At 39.8% G+C, this 15,619-nt stretch overlaps 1 protein-coding gene across 2 annotated transcripts in view; it reads right to left on the bottom strand.

The window, feature by feature from the left end:
• Positions 1-5,369: 5,369 nt before the first annotated feature.
• The window catches only part of LOC142663446 (uncharacterized), a 37,521-nt gene continuing 27,271 nt past the window's right edge, over positions 5,370-15,619 (bottom strand). Inside the window, exons 7-9 of one of the 2 annotated variants that reach the window (XM_075842104.1) lie at positions 7,815-7,903; positions 6,984-7,448; positions 5,370-5,915 (exon numbers count right to left, since the gene is read on the bottom strand). In XM_075842104.1, the coding sequence (XP_075698219.1) occupies positions 5,577-5,915; positions 6,984-7,448; positions 7,815-7,903 (893 nt within the window). In that variant the 3' untranslated portion in view covers positions 5,370-5,576. The remainder of the gene's footprint in view (positions 5,916-6,983; positions 7,449-7,814; positions 7,904-15,619) is intronic. The other variant, XM_075842105.1, reaches the window with a different exon arrangement.

Below are 15,619 nucleotides of genomic sequence, written 5' to 3'. Positions count from 1 at the left end.
GTTCATTTGCAAACTTCAGACGGGCCTGTACATGTGCCTTCTTGAGCAGGGGGACCTTGCGGGCACTGCAGGATTTTAATCCATTACGGCATAATGTGTTACCAATGGTTTTCTTGGTGACTGTGGTCCCAGCTGCCTTGAGATCATTAACAAGTTCCCCCCGTGTAGTTTTCGGCTGAGCTCTCACCTTCCTCAGGATCAAGGATACCCCACGAGGTGAGATTTTGCATGGAGCCCCAGATCGATGTCGATTGACAGTCATTTTGTATGTCTTCCATTTTCTTACTATTGCACCAACAGTTGTCTCCTTCTCACCCAGCGTCTTACTTATGGTTTTGTAGCCCATTCCAGCCTTGTGCAGGTCTATGATCTTGTCCCTGACATCCTTAGAAAGCTCTTTGGTCTTGCCCATGTTGTAGAGTTTAGAGTCAGACTGATTCATTGAGTCTGTGGACAGGAGTCTTTTATACAGGTGACCATGTAAGAGCTGTCTATAATGCAGGCACCAAGTTGATTTGGAGCGTGTAACTGGTCTGGAGGAGGCTGAACTCTTAATGGTTGGTAGGGGATCAAATACTTATTTCTCTGTGCACAATGCAAATAAATATATATCATTTTGACTGTGATTTTCTTTTTTTTTTTTATATAATCTATCTCTCACTGGTAAAATTAACCTAGCCTAAAAATTCTAGACTGTTCATGTCTTTGACAGTGGTCAAGCTTACAAAATCAGCAAGGGATCAAATACTTATTTCCTTCACTGTATGCCATTTCCTTCTTTGGCAATAGTAAGTACACCCCATCTACCTTAAACCTTACACGGTCACAGACTACTGATTACCTATACACAGGATAGGTCATCAGGGTATGATCAGTGGGGATCAGACACTCTGACCCCGCACGATCAGCTGCTCCGGCTGCCTCTAGGCACATGACGTCTACGCAGGAAGCAGATGCCTCCGGTCACAGAATAGCGGCCCTGCTGCAGTATTCAAGTGAATAGGACCAGAGTTTAACTTCTGCAGCAAGGCCGCTATTCTGTGACCGGAGGCATCTGCTTCCAGCATGGACCCGGAACAGCTGATCGGTGCGGGGTCTGGCTGTCAGACCCTCACCGGTCATATACGGATGACCTATTCTGTGGCTAGGTCATCAGTAGTCCGTGCCAGGACAAGAATCAGATGCACCAGATCATGCGCAAATCTTCATTGTTGACATGGCCGCAGCCATGATGTGCCTGTATACCCATGTGACTACAGCAACCTATCATTAGCCTAAGTGGTAAACGGCACCGGGTCGCTGGGGCCAGTGATTGGCTGCAGTGAATAGGTAGATTTATGGGCACATAATCGCAGTCCCTTAACCCGCTAGTGACCGCCAATACGCATTTTCACGGCGGCCACTAACGGGCCTTATTCTGATGCATAAGCCTTTTTACGGCGCTGCATCAGAATAAACAGAGCAGGGAGCCGTTAAATCACCTCTGGTAGCGGAGGGCGTCCCTGCTCGAACGTGTGAGATCGATATAAGTATCGATCTCACCCGTTTAACCCTTCAGATGTGGTGCACAATAGTGAGCGCCGCATCTGAGTGGTTTTGGAGAGAGGGGGGGAGGGAGCTCCCTCTCATCCCACTGACACCAGGCGATAAGATCACCGAGTGTCTGTGTCTCCGATGGCAGCCGGGGGCCTAATAAAGGCCCCGAGCTCTGCCTGTAGTGAATGCCTGCTAGATCATACCGGAGGCTTAGCAGATGCCTGTCTGTTTTACACGGACAGGCAGTAATACACTGCAATACAGAAGTATTGCAGTGTATTTAATATGCGATCAGCTGATTTATAAGTACCCTAGTGGGACTAGTAAAAAAAAAAGTTTAATAAAGTTTAGAAAAAAAAAATGAAAAACCCACTTTTTCCCCTTACATTTTTTCCCTTTACTATTAAAAAAGCAAGATAAAATAAAAAAGTTGCACATATTTGGTATCGCCGCGTCCGTAACAACCCCAACTAAAAGCTATTACATTATTTAATCCGCACGGTGAATAATGTGATAAAAAGTGATCAAAAAGTCGCATCTACTCCAAAATGGTACCAATAAAACTACAAGTCGTCCTGAAAAAATAAAAAAGCCCTCAAACAACCGCATCAGCGGAAAAATAAAACAAAGTTGCGGCTCTTCAAATATGGAGACACAAAAACAAAGAATTTTGAAGAAAAAAAAAGCGTTTTTACTGTGTAAAAGTAGTAAAACATACAAAATCGATACAAATTTGGTATCGTTGCGATCGTACCAACTCGCTGAATAAAGTTATTGTGTTATTTATACCACACGGTAAACGGCGTAGATTTAGGACGTGAAAAAGAGTGGCGAAATTGTAGTTTTTTTTCTAATCCCCCCAAAAAAAGTTAATAAAAGTTAATCAATAAATAATATGTACCTCAAAATGGTGCTATTAAAAAATACAACTTGTCCCGCAAACAACAAAACCTTATACAGCGATGTCGACGCAAAAATAAAAAAAGTTATAGCTCTTGGAATGCGACGATGAAAAAACGTAGAAAATACCTTGGTCATTAAGGGGTTAAACGTCACAAACTCCTCAACCATCACACAGATTAAAAAAATTGTGTGGGGGGAAAAAAACTCTCCCAGTCGATGTCAGAGACTGGTGGACGACCTGCTGGGGGTTATTTCTATCTGAAGGGGCAATACCAAGTATAAGAGTTTTTGGGGCTAATTTTGCAACCGCATCAGAATAAGTGCCAAAAAACAGCCCCCATTGATTTCAATGGGAGGCAGAGGCATTTTTTTTTCCTCGAGCAGCTTTTAAAATCAATTGGAGGCAGAAAAAACCCGAGGCGCACGTTTGGAGTATTTTTTTTTTGTGTTTTTTGCATTAGACTCGACGGCCTTGGCCAAAAAACACCATAAAAACAGCTGAAATAAAAATCGTCAAACAACGCTGTCAAGTCAAAAATCTGCCTCAAAATACTGTGTGAACAAGGCCGTAGAATAATAAGGAAATGACATCTGTGATTTTTTTGTTTATTAAATTAGTGTAAAGTCAATTTGTTAGTGTTTTTTGTTGTTTTTTTTACACATGCATCACCTTTATCTTTATATATTATATTACTTTTTCCCTTGACCGTGTATCGTTAGAGATCAAGACGTTGTGCAAAATCCGGTCATTATTGAATTGTGCTAGGGGGCGGGGCTGTGACAACTTCTATTATGGAAAATGACTGGTAGTCACACTGACTCTGATGAAGGAAAAGAAAAAACAAAACCTGGTAAAAAAGGCACTCGGCTCAATAAAGTCGAAAGTTTATTAATATATATTTAAAATGATGCAATCTTACACAAAAACCTACAAACCGACATCACAAACCCGGCCGGGTAATGAATGGCAAAGAAATCCGATTTAAGAAAAATTCTCATTTAGCGTGGCCATATAACAAATAGTATCAAGTAGTAAGTTACTTCAATACAGGCCACACAAGTGGATGAATCAGATACAATGACAGCTTGTATTGCCAGTAAGGTTCACACGTGAAATATCCTTGTGTCCTTGTATCCAGCTCAAAGGAGTCTTAACTCCAAATAGGAGTGCGCAGCTTCCCAGCTTTCCGTCCGTTCATCATGTGCTACGTCCAAGTCTCATGCATAGTATCCATGTGGGTTAGTTACCTCCAAGTTGCCATTCACCGGTATGTGACGTCACAGAATTGCCAACATGTTTCGTCACAGACGTGACTTCCTCAGGGCCTGAGTGTGAACCTTACTGGCAATACAAGCTGTCAAAACTGGGAAACGCATTGCTGGCACTTGCCCTGCTGTGGAGGATACGGCTCTGACTTGCCACTTCCTGCTTTTGCTTGTCCCAGGAGGGGATTCGGTCCTGTGGACTCTCGCATGTTGGAGTGTCGACACACCTGCTGCATGATTATCTTTCCCTGTTCTGGTAGGTTACAGAGGAACGGCACGGAGTGGACGGATCTCTATCACTTTACACTGGGGCTTTATCTTCTCATGGAGTGACCTGGTCGTTTTCATCTGTAGAGAACCCTATGGACTTCCACATATACTACCTACTGATAAGTATATACTCTTGCATATATTCATGTCCTCTATGGGTTCATTGCATGGATATCTTTGCTAGTAAGCCCATCTGTATACTGCTATCTGATCAGCAGGATCGCTTATATCCATGGATGTTATGTCATCTTGGTTAGTATGTTGCCTCCACTCACTACATTGTATCTGATTCATCCACTTGTGTGGCCTGTATTGAAGTAACTTACTACTTGATTCTATTTGTTATATGGCCATGCTAAATGAGAATTTTTCTTAAATCGGATTTCTTTGCCATTCATTACCCGGCCGGGTTTGTGATGTCTGTTTGTAGGTTTTTGTGTAAGATTGCATCATTTGAAATATACATTAATAAACTTTTGATAATTAAATTGCGACTTTATTGAGCCGAGTGCCTTTTTTACCAGGTTTTGTTTTTTCTTTTCCTTACATTTCCATGTCTGGTTGGCACCGTATATATATATATTTACATATACTGAGCTCTTTAGTCCAGAGATCCTTGTTCTTTTTGTTTATATATAATGACTCTGATGAAGCCCTATTTTCACAGTGCAAAATAAGATATCAACGGAATATGCCTGGGCCACCGCAAACCAACAGTCCATGCATGTATTGAGTGATGGTGGCAGAACACCACTATCCTGTGCGGTCCGCCATGGTTACGGACAGATTCTCTGGGCTACTTGCGCTCCCCCTCTCCCCTCTAGATGATCTATCTTCCTTCTCGTAGAGTAGCGGGAAATGCTCCTTGATGAAGACGACAACGGTGCGTGAACATGGTGGATCTCATCAATAACTAAATGCAAATGAAATGAAGGCGGTTGTCCGAGCACGGACTACTGATGGCCTAACCACAGGATAGGTCATCAGTATATGATCGGTGAGGGTCCAACACCCGAACCCCGTACGTAGTACCTCCGGCTGCCCCTGGGCACCGGATGTTATGCAGTGGCCGGTGTCGGAAGCAGGTGACTCTGATCGGTGCAGGGTCCAGGGGTTGGACCAGTAGTCCGTGCCTAGACAACCCCTCTAATTCCAAAATCTCAAAATATGTAGTAGTAGGTTTATGTGTTTTTATAGTGGAATTACCACCATATATTTCCCCCAGTGACACCTCCCAAAAATAGACACTATATATATATATATATATATATCCACATCCAGATACCGAGAGGGTTTTCCAAATCTGAAGGTTGAAGGTTAACAGATAAGGGATGGGAGGCAATGGAAGTATCCACAATGGTGTAACGCTACGGACATAGGCAGAGAAACAGGAAAACATCCAATATCAGCAGTATATTGTATATACAGCTATCACATATATACATAAGGCAAATAGAAAAAAAAAATGAAACTAGTAAGTGGAGTTACCCTTTAAACAGGATGAGGAGCCCCAACTACTCAACATTATAACTGGGCGCACAGTCACGGCTTCTCCTGGCCATTTGGTGGGGATATGTATTCGAGAACCTGGAGGAAGGTGGTCAGCTCATTGCGTTGGATGAGTAGTAGTGAATGGGGTAATCGGCAATGTACGACTCTTCACTTAATTGGTTCAGCATGCCCTTATATAAAACATCCATGATAAGGACCTCGGCCACAAGTCTCTGTTTTTCCTCCATCCTCCGTAATTTTGACGCAACCGTTATCCCGAAGGCGTCAAACTCGTCATTGTTTTTGGAGAGGATGGCTGCAGCTTGAGAAAGAAGCTCATTGCTCAGGTCGTCATCATTGTACATTTTACCTTTCTTCCTTTTCCTTATAAATGGAACGTCCTCCTGTGGGTCGTAGTCCACGTCCTCCGATTGGCTGTTACTGGTTACCTGAAAGTTGCAGGTTTCGAAAAGTCAAAATCCTTCTGCATCAATATTTTAATAAAATGTCTATCCAGTTATGGTGGGGGACACAAGCCCAGTCTGTGATCAGTCATAATAAGTCATTGCCTTCCACAAATACTGCTCTCCTGAAATACCCTGTGCTGCTGGGTGACCCTGTCCCTTCCACTGGCCCGTCACCTCACATTTGTCCATATGGTCTCCATCGCCCAGTCGTCGTCTTCCCCCACCAGGCCAACAGACTTCTCAATGCTGCTGGGTAAACAGGATTCTTTTACTATTCTACTCCAGTCCATGTCCTCCCACTTGTCTCAATACGGTCGAGCAAGTGGATGAAAGGAAGAGGGTGGGGTAAATGATTATCCCATTTGGGGAAACAGAAATCTAAGGGTCCTCTTACACAGTCTAACATGGGGCGTGTAAACGAGAACCGATCAACGAGACCGCTCATTGATCGGCACTCGTTTGCTCCTTTTACAAGGAGCGGTGTACGGGGACGAGCGATCCAAGTAATGATCGATCGTCCCCATTCATTACTGATAACCACTCCTTGTGAAAAGGGCAAACGAGTGGTCTCGTTGATTTGGCCGTAACAACGAGTGCCAAGCGGGCCAGTGTAAATGGACCCTTACTCTTAATTGGGAAATCTTAACCATATACTATGAATACTGAGCAAGTTGATGCAATGGTGCCCCCACATATGCCCCCTGAGTACCCTACCACCTATCCTACCAAGCTTTATGGTGCTTCACCCAAGCGTCATGTTTTTAAGCAGGACTATAATAGATCCCAAGGTGTGACAAAGCCCACACCGTAATTCCGGAAGCCAATGAGTGGGCACCGATAGGGCCCATCTGGTGGAAGGCTCCAGCAGTCATAAGGTTCAAATGCGAATATCATCTGCAAATATACAATTTAATCAACACTACAGTCTTAGTAGCCCTAGTGAGAAATGGCTAATAAACAAACAACAATAGATCGCATCCAACCACAAATGGAACGAAGAGCGAAGGTCGAAACAGTAAAGCAAACGAGTCAAGGCTTAGCACAAAATACCTGAGACACGTTGGTCGAGTCCTCCAGAATCTCCATGGTCTCGTCAACTGGCTCATCTTCTTGGCGGCATTCCTGGGACTCTCCCGAGTTGGACGATCCCTCCATTGGAGAATCCTGACCAATTGTGAACTTAAGCAGGTCGAAGTACCACAGCCGGGGAACATAAACCTCATCGGCGGAGGTGGCCGTCTTTTTGGACACCTGTACTTTGTTGAATTCTTTCTTAAAGACCGTTCTCAAATTGGCGATCTTATGTTTAACAAATTGGATGTTGGCACTCGGGCACACAGACCGGCAGAGGTTGACCATGCTCTCATAGGCCTTCAGTCTTTTCTGTTTATTGGAATAGTCGGAGATCTTCACGTTCCACAGGCACGGAAAGGACCGATACATGTCTATGAATTCTTTCAGGAACTGTGGATTCATGAGATATTCGGAATAAATTTTCTTTTTTGAGAGATCCATCTATTAAAAAAACATTTATCACTTCTGACATCACAATCGGCAAAGCAAAAGTAAACCTTTAAAAGGTAACTCCATCAAAACTACTTGGCTTCGCCACGCAGCCATTTACCATTTTAATTCGATGCTGCGTCTACGTTTTGAAGAATAAAAAACACTCTAACACGTAAAAAACAAAAATGAGAGGAAGTCACGGCCACGCTACTCGCACCACTGAAAGAACCTATCGTCTTGTATGAGGCCTTGACATCTAAGAGGGCAAGAATATACCCCCTCCCCCAAAACTACTGTCTATCTCTAACACACTGACCTTTGATAGGGGCCTTCCCACTTTTTTCTTTGGTGGAGTGACCATTTGAATCAATTTACCTTATGGGCATTTGCACGACTGCTCCTAGCAGGAGACCACCATTTCTTGTAAGGATTTCGAAGGCTACTCCGCCTTGTGTTCAGGTGTACTGAAATAAAATCAGACATTTAATGAACAGTTCTTTGGGCACCAATGTTCTACATACAGTTTCTGAGCTCGTGCCATATTGTTATAGTGCACAACCGACGTACATGTATGGCAGATCTCGATAAGGGGTTAACAATCACCACATCACGATGTACACCACCAAATACATAGGATCAAATATAAGAAAGGTAAGGGGATATAGGGGGAAGGGAAATCGCGATGTGATGAATTTATTAAAATTTAAAAGGGGTTGTCCATTTACGAGGCGGTTTTTTTATACTGATAAGCGATCCACAGGATAGGTCATCAGTATATGATCGGTGGGGGTACGACACCCTGACCCCGCACCAGTCGGCTGCCTCCAGCACCAGAAGTTATGCAGTGGTCCGTGTCAGAAGCAGATGGCTCCGTACACCACATAGTGGCCATGCTGGGTTACTGCACGGCCACTATACAATGGTAGGAGTCATCCAATTCCGGCACCGACCACTGCAAAACGTCTGGTACCGAGGCAGTGGGAAAAGCTGATATGTTTGGGGTCCAGGCATTGGACCTCCACCAATCATATATTGATGACCTATCCGATCCCCAGTGCCCGGACAACCCCTTTAATCTTTATTATAGTAAAAAAAAAAAAAATAAGCATATGATGCTCTAAAAAAAAGAAAAAATAGAAGCTGTGACCTCAATTGAATTGTGTTGTAGAAATTTTCTACATTGGACCTCATGTAAAATTTCTGAGGTCCCCATAAATGAAATGCGGATTCTCTGTTGGTGTCCCAGATTGTGATTTGATTTAGATTATTATCCCAAAAATGCAGAGATTAAATTATTTTAATTAGAAACAAAATAACTAGTGAAATGTTATATAGTTACATAGTTTGAACTTAATGGACATGTGTCTTTTTTCAACTGAACAACCAAGAGACGGGAAAGGGAAGGTAACATTTCTACACATAGGAGCTGATGTTTTTTTGTTCTAGGAAATTATCTAACCCTTTTTGCAATATCTCCTGTCCCTGCGGTGACGGCTCCTGCGGTGACGGCTCCTGTCCCTGCGGTGACGGCTCCTGTCCCTGCGGTGACGGCTCCTGTCCCTGCGGTGACGGCTCCTGCGGTAGGCTATTCCATAGATTCACAGTTCTCACAGTAAAGAAGCCTTGTCGCCTCTGCAGCTTGAACCTTTTTTTCTCCAGACGGAGGGAGTGCCCCCTTGTTTTTTGAGGGGGTTTTACATGGAACAGGATTTCACCATATTTCTTGTATGTGCCATTAATATATTTATAGAAGTTAATCATGTCCCCCCTTAGTCGTCTCTTTTCAAGGCTAAATAGGTTTAGTTCTTTTAATCTTTCCTCATAACTTAAATTCTCCATGCCCCTAATTTGCTTCGTTGCTCTTCTTTGTATTTTTTCCAACTCCAGGGCATCCTTTCTATGAACTGGAGCCCAGAACTGAACTGCATATTCTAGATGAGGCCTCACTAATGCTTTGTAAAGTGGTAATATTACATCCCTGTCCCGCGAGTCCATGCCTCTATAATACACAACAATGTAATATCACCTCCTCTATAATGTAATATCACCCCCTCTATAATGTAATATCACCCCTCTATAATGTAATATCACCTCCTCTATAATGTAATATCATCTCCTCTATAATGTAATATCACCCCCTCTATAATGTAATATCACCCCCTCTATAATGTAATATCACCTCCTCTATAATGTAATATCGCCTCCTCTATAATGTAATATCGCCTCCTCTATAATGTAATATCGCCTCCTCTATAATGTAATATCACCTCCTCTATAATGTAATATCACCTCCTCTATAATGTAATATCGTCTCCTCTATAATGTAATATCGCCTCCTCTATAATGTAATATCGCCTCCTCTATAATGTAATATCGCCTCCTCTATAATGTAATATCACCTCCTCTATAATGTAATATCACCTCCTCTATAATGTAATATCACCTCCTCTATAATGTAATATCATCTCCTCTATAATGTAATATCACCTCCTCTATAATGTAATATCTCCTCCTCTATAATGTAATATCACCTCCTCTATAATGTAATATCACCTCCTCTATAATGTAATATCACCTCCTCTATAATGTAATATCACCTCCTCTATAATGTAATATCACCTCCTCTATAATGTAATATCACCCCCTCTATAATGTAATATCACCTCCTCTATAATGTAATATCACCCCCTCTATAATGTAATATCACCTCCTCTATAATGTAATATCACCTCCTCTATAATGTAATATCACCCCCTGTATAATGTAATATCACCTCCTCTATAATGTAACATCACCTCCTCTATAATGTAATATCACCCTCTATAATGTAATATCACCTCCTCTATAATGTAATATCACCTCCTCTATAATGTAATATCACCTCCTCTATAATGTAATATCACCTCCTCTATAATGTAATATCACCTCCTCTATAATGTAATATCACCTCCTCTATAATGTAATATCACCTCCTCTATAATGTAATATCACCCCCTCTATAATGTAATATCACCTCCTCTATAATGTAATATCACCTCCTCTATAATGTAATATCACCTCCTCTATAATGTAATATCACCTCCTCTATAATGTAATATCACCTCCTCTATAATGTAATATCACCCCCTCTATAATGTAATATCACCCCCTCTATAATGTAATATCACCTCCTCTATAATGTAATATCACCTCCTCTATAATGTAATATCACCTCCTCTATAATGTAATATCACCCCCTCTATAATGTAATATCACCCCTCTATAATGTAATATCACCTCCTCTATAATGTAATATCACCCCCTCTATAATGTAATATCACCTCCTCTATAATGTAATATCACCTCCTCTATAATGTAATATCACCCCCTCTATAATGTAATATCACCCCCTCTATAATGTAATATCACCTCCACTATAATGTAATATCACCTCCTCTATAATGTAATATCACCTCCTCTATAATGTAATATCACCTCCTCTATAATGTAACATCACCTCCTCTATAATGTAACATCACCTCCTCTATAATGTAATATCACCCCCTCTATAATGTAACATCACCACCTCTATAATGTAACATCACCCCCTCTATAATGTAACATCACCCCCTCTATAATGTATTATCACCTCTTCTATAATGTAATATCACCTCCTCTATAATGTAATATCACCTCCTCTATAATGTAATATCACCTCCTCTATAATGTAATATCACCCCCTCTATAATGTAATATCACCTCCTCTATAATGTAACATCACCTCCTCTATAATGTAACATCACCACCTCTATAATGTAACATCACCTCCTCTATAATGTAACATCACCTCCTCTATAATGTAACATCACCACCTCTATAATGTAACATCACCACCTCTATAATGTAACATCACCACCTCTATAATGTAACATCACCTCCTCTATAATGTAATATCACCTCCTCTATAATGTAATATCATCTCCTCTATAATGTAATATCACCCCTCTATAATGTAATATCACCCCCTCTATAATGTAATATCACCTCCTCTATAATGTAATATCATCTCCTCTATAATGTAATATCACCCCCTCTATAATGTAATATCACCTCCTCTATAATGTAATATCTCCTCTATAATGTAATATCACCTCCTCTATAATGTAATATCACCTCCTCTATAATGTAATATCACCTCCTCTATAATGTAATATCCCCTCCTCTATAATGTAATATCACCTCCTCTGTAATGTAATATCACCTCCTCTATAATGTAATATCACCTCCTCTATAATGTAATATCACCCCCTCTATAATGTAATATCACCTCCTCTATAATGTAATATCACCTCCTCTATAATGTAATATCGCCCCCTCTATAATGTAATATCGCCCCCTCTATAATGTAATATCGCCTCCTCTATAATGTAACATCGCCTCCTCTATAATGTAACATCGCCTCCTCTATAATGTAACATCGCCCCCTCTATAATGTAACATCGCCCCCTCTATAATGTAACATCCCCTCCTCTATAATGTAACATCACCCCCTCTATAATGTAACATCACCCCCTCTATAATGTAATATCACCTCCTCTATAATGTAATATCACCCCCTCTATAATGTAATATCACCCCCTCTATAATGTAATATCACCCCCTCTATAATGTAATATCACCCCCTCTATAATGTAATATCACCCCCTGTATAATGTAATATCACCCCCTGTATAATGTAATATCACCCCCTCTATAATGTAATATCACCTCCTCTATAATGTAATATCACCCTCTATATATGCTCCCCGCTATAATGTAATATCACCTCCTCTATAATGTAATATCACCTCCTCTATAATGTAATATCACCTCCTCTATACATATAATATCACCTCCTCTATACATGTAATATCACCTCCTCTATAATGTAATATCACCTCCTCTATAATGTAATATCACCCCCTCTATAAATGTAATATCACCTCCTCTATAATGTAATATCACCTCCTCTATAATGTAATATCACCTCCTCTATAATGTAATATCACCCCCTCTATAATGTGATATCACCTCCTCTATAATGTAATATCCCCTCCTCTATAATGTAATATCACCTCCTCTATAATGTAATATCACCTCCTCTATAATTAATATCACCCCCTCTATAATATCACCTCCTCTATAATGTAATATCACCTCCTCTATAATGTAATATCACCTCCTCTATAATGTAATATCACCCCCTCTATAATGTAATATCACCTCCTCTATAATGTAATATCACCTCCTCTATAATGTAATATCACCTCCTCAATAATGTAATATCATCTCCTCTATAATGTAATATCACCCCCTCTTATAATGTAATATCACCTCCTCTATAATGTAATACCTCTCTATAATATCACCCCCTCTATAATGTAACATCACCTCCTCTATAATGTAACATCACCTCCTCTATAATGTAATATCACCTCCTCTATAATGTAATATCACCTCCTCTATAATGTAATATCACCTCCTCTATAATGTAATATCACCTCCTCTATAATGTAATATCACCTCCTCTATAATGTAATATCACCTCCTCTATAATGTAATATCACCTCCTCTATAATGTAACATCACCTCCCTATAATATCACCTCCTCTATAATGTAATATCGCCTCCTCTATAATGTAATATCACCCCCTCTATAATGTAATATCACCTCCTCTATAATGTAATATCGCCTCCTCTATAATGTAATATCACCCCCTCTATAATGTAATATCACCTCCTCTATAATGTAATATCACCTCCTCTATAATGTAGATATCACCTCCTCTATAATATCACCCCCTCTATAATGTAATATCACCCCCTCTATAATGTAATATCACCTCCTCTATAATGTAATATCACCTCCTCTATAATGTAATATCACCCCCTCTATAATGTAATATCACCCCCTCTATAATGTAATATCACCTCCTCTATAATGTAATATCCCCTCCTCTATAATGTAATATCACCTCCTCTATAATGTAATATCACCCCCTCTATAATGTAATATCACCCCCTCTATAATGTAATATCACCCCCTCTATAATGTAATATCACCTCCTCTATAATGTAATATCCCCTCCTCTATAATGTAATATCACCCCCTCTATAATATCACCTCCTCTATAATGTAATATCACCCCCTCTATAATGTAATATCCCCTCCTCTATAATGTAATATCACCTCCTCTATAATGTAATATCACCTCCTCTATAATGTAATATCAGCTCCTCTATAATGTAATATCACCCCCTCTATAATGTGATATCACCCCCTCTATAATGTGATATCACCTCCTCTATAATGTAATATCACCCCCTCTATAATGTAATATCACCCCCTCTATAATGTAATATCGCCTCCTCTATAATGTAATATCGCCTCCTCTATAATGTAATATCGTCTCCTCTATAATGTAATATCACCTCCTCTATAATGTAATATCACTCCTCTATAATGTAATATCCCCTCCTCTATAATGTAATATCACCTCCTCTATAATGTAATATCCCCTCCTCTATAATGTAATATCACCTCCTCTATAATGTAATATCACCTCCTCTATAATGTAATATCCCCTCCTCTATAATGTAATATCACCCCCTCTATAATATATAACCCCTCTATAATGTAATATCCCCTCCTCTATAATGTAATATCACCTCCTCTATAATGTAATATCACCCCCTCTATAATGTAATATCACCTCCTCTATAATGTAATATCACCCCCTCTATAATGTAATATCACCTCCTCTATAATGTAATATCCCCTCCTCTATAATGTAATATCACCCCCTCTATAATGTAATATCACCTCCTCTATAATGTAATATCACCTCCTCTATAATGTAATATCACCTCCTCTATAATGTAATATCACCTCCTCTATAATGTAATATCACCTCCTCTATAATGTAATATCACCTCCTCTATAATGTAATATCACCCCCTCTATAATGTAATATCACCTCCTCTATAATGTAATATCACCCCCTCTATAATGTAATATCACCTCCTCTATAATGTAATATCATCTCCTCTGTAATGTAATATCACCTCCTCTATAATGTAATATCACCTCCTCTATAATGTAATATCACCTCCTCTATAATGTAATATCACCTCCTCTATAATGTAATATCACCTCCTCTATAATGTAATATCACCCCCTCTATAATGTAATATCACCTCCTCTATAATGTAATATCGCCTCCCCTATAATGTAATATCGCCTCCTCTATAATGTAATATCTCCTCCTCTATAATGTAATATCGCCCCCTCTATAATGTAATATCGCCCCCTCTATAATGTAATATCGCCCCCTCTATAATGTAATATCGCCTCCTCTATAATGTAATATCGCCTCCTCTATAATGTAACATCGCCTCCTCTATAATGTAACATCGCCCCCTCTATAATGTAACATCGCCCCCTCTATAATGTAACATCCCCTCCTCTATAATGTAACATCACCCCCTCTATAATGTAACATCACCCCCTCTATAATGTAATATCACCTCCTCTATAATGTAATATCACCCCCTCTATAATGTAATATCACCCCCTCTATAATGTAATATCACCCCCTCTATAATGTAATATCACCCCCTGTATAATGTAATATCACCCCCTGTATAATGTAATATCACCTCCTCTATAATGTAATATCACCTCCTCTATAATGTAATATCACCTCCTCTATAATGTAATATCACCTCCTCTATAATGTAACATCACCTCCTCTATAATGTAACATCACCCCCTCTATAATGTAACATCACCTCCTCTATAATGTAACATCACCCCCTCTATAATGTAATATCACCTCCTCTATAATGTAATATCACCCCCTCTATAATGTAATATCACCTCCTCTATAATGTAATATCACCTCCTCTATAATGTAATATCACCTCCTCTATACATATAATATCACCTCCTCTATACATATAATATCACCTCCTCTATAATGTAATATCACCTCCTCTATAATGTAATATCACCCCCTCTATAAATGTAATATCACCTCCTCTATAATGTAATATCACCTCCTCTATAATGTAATATCACCTCCTCTATAATGTAATATCACCCCCTCTATAATGTAATATCACCTCCTCTATAATGTAATATCCCCTCCTCTATAATATCA

The sequence above is a fragment of the Rhinoderma darwinii genome, chromosome 11, assembly GCF_050947455.1.
Source record: "Rhinoderma darwinii isolate aRhiDar2 chromosome 11, aRhiDar2.hap1, whole genome shotgun sequence".
Lineage (NCBI taxonomy): Eukaryota > Metazoa > Chordata > Amphibia > Anura > Rhinodermatidae > Rhinoderma > Rhinoderma darwinii.
The sequence above is the reverse complement of the archived record's forward strand: the minus strand, read 5'-3'. Positions and strand labels throughout refer to the sequence as shown.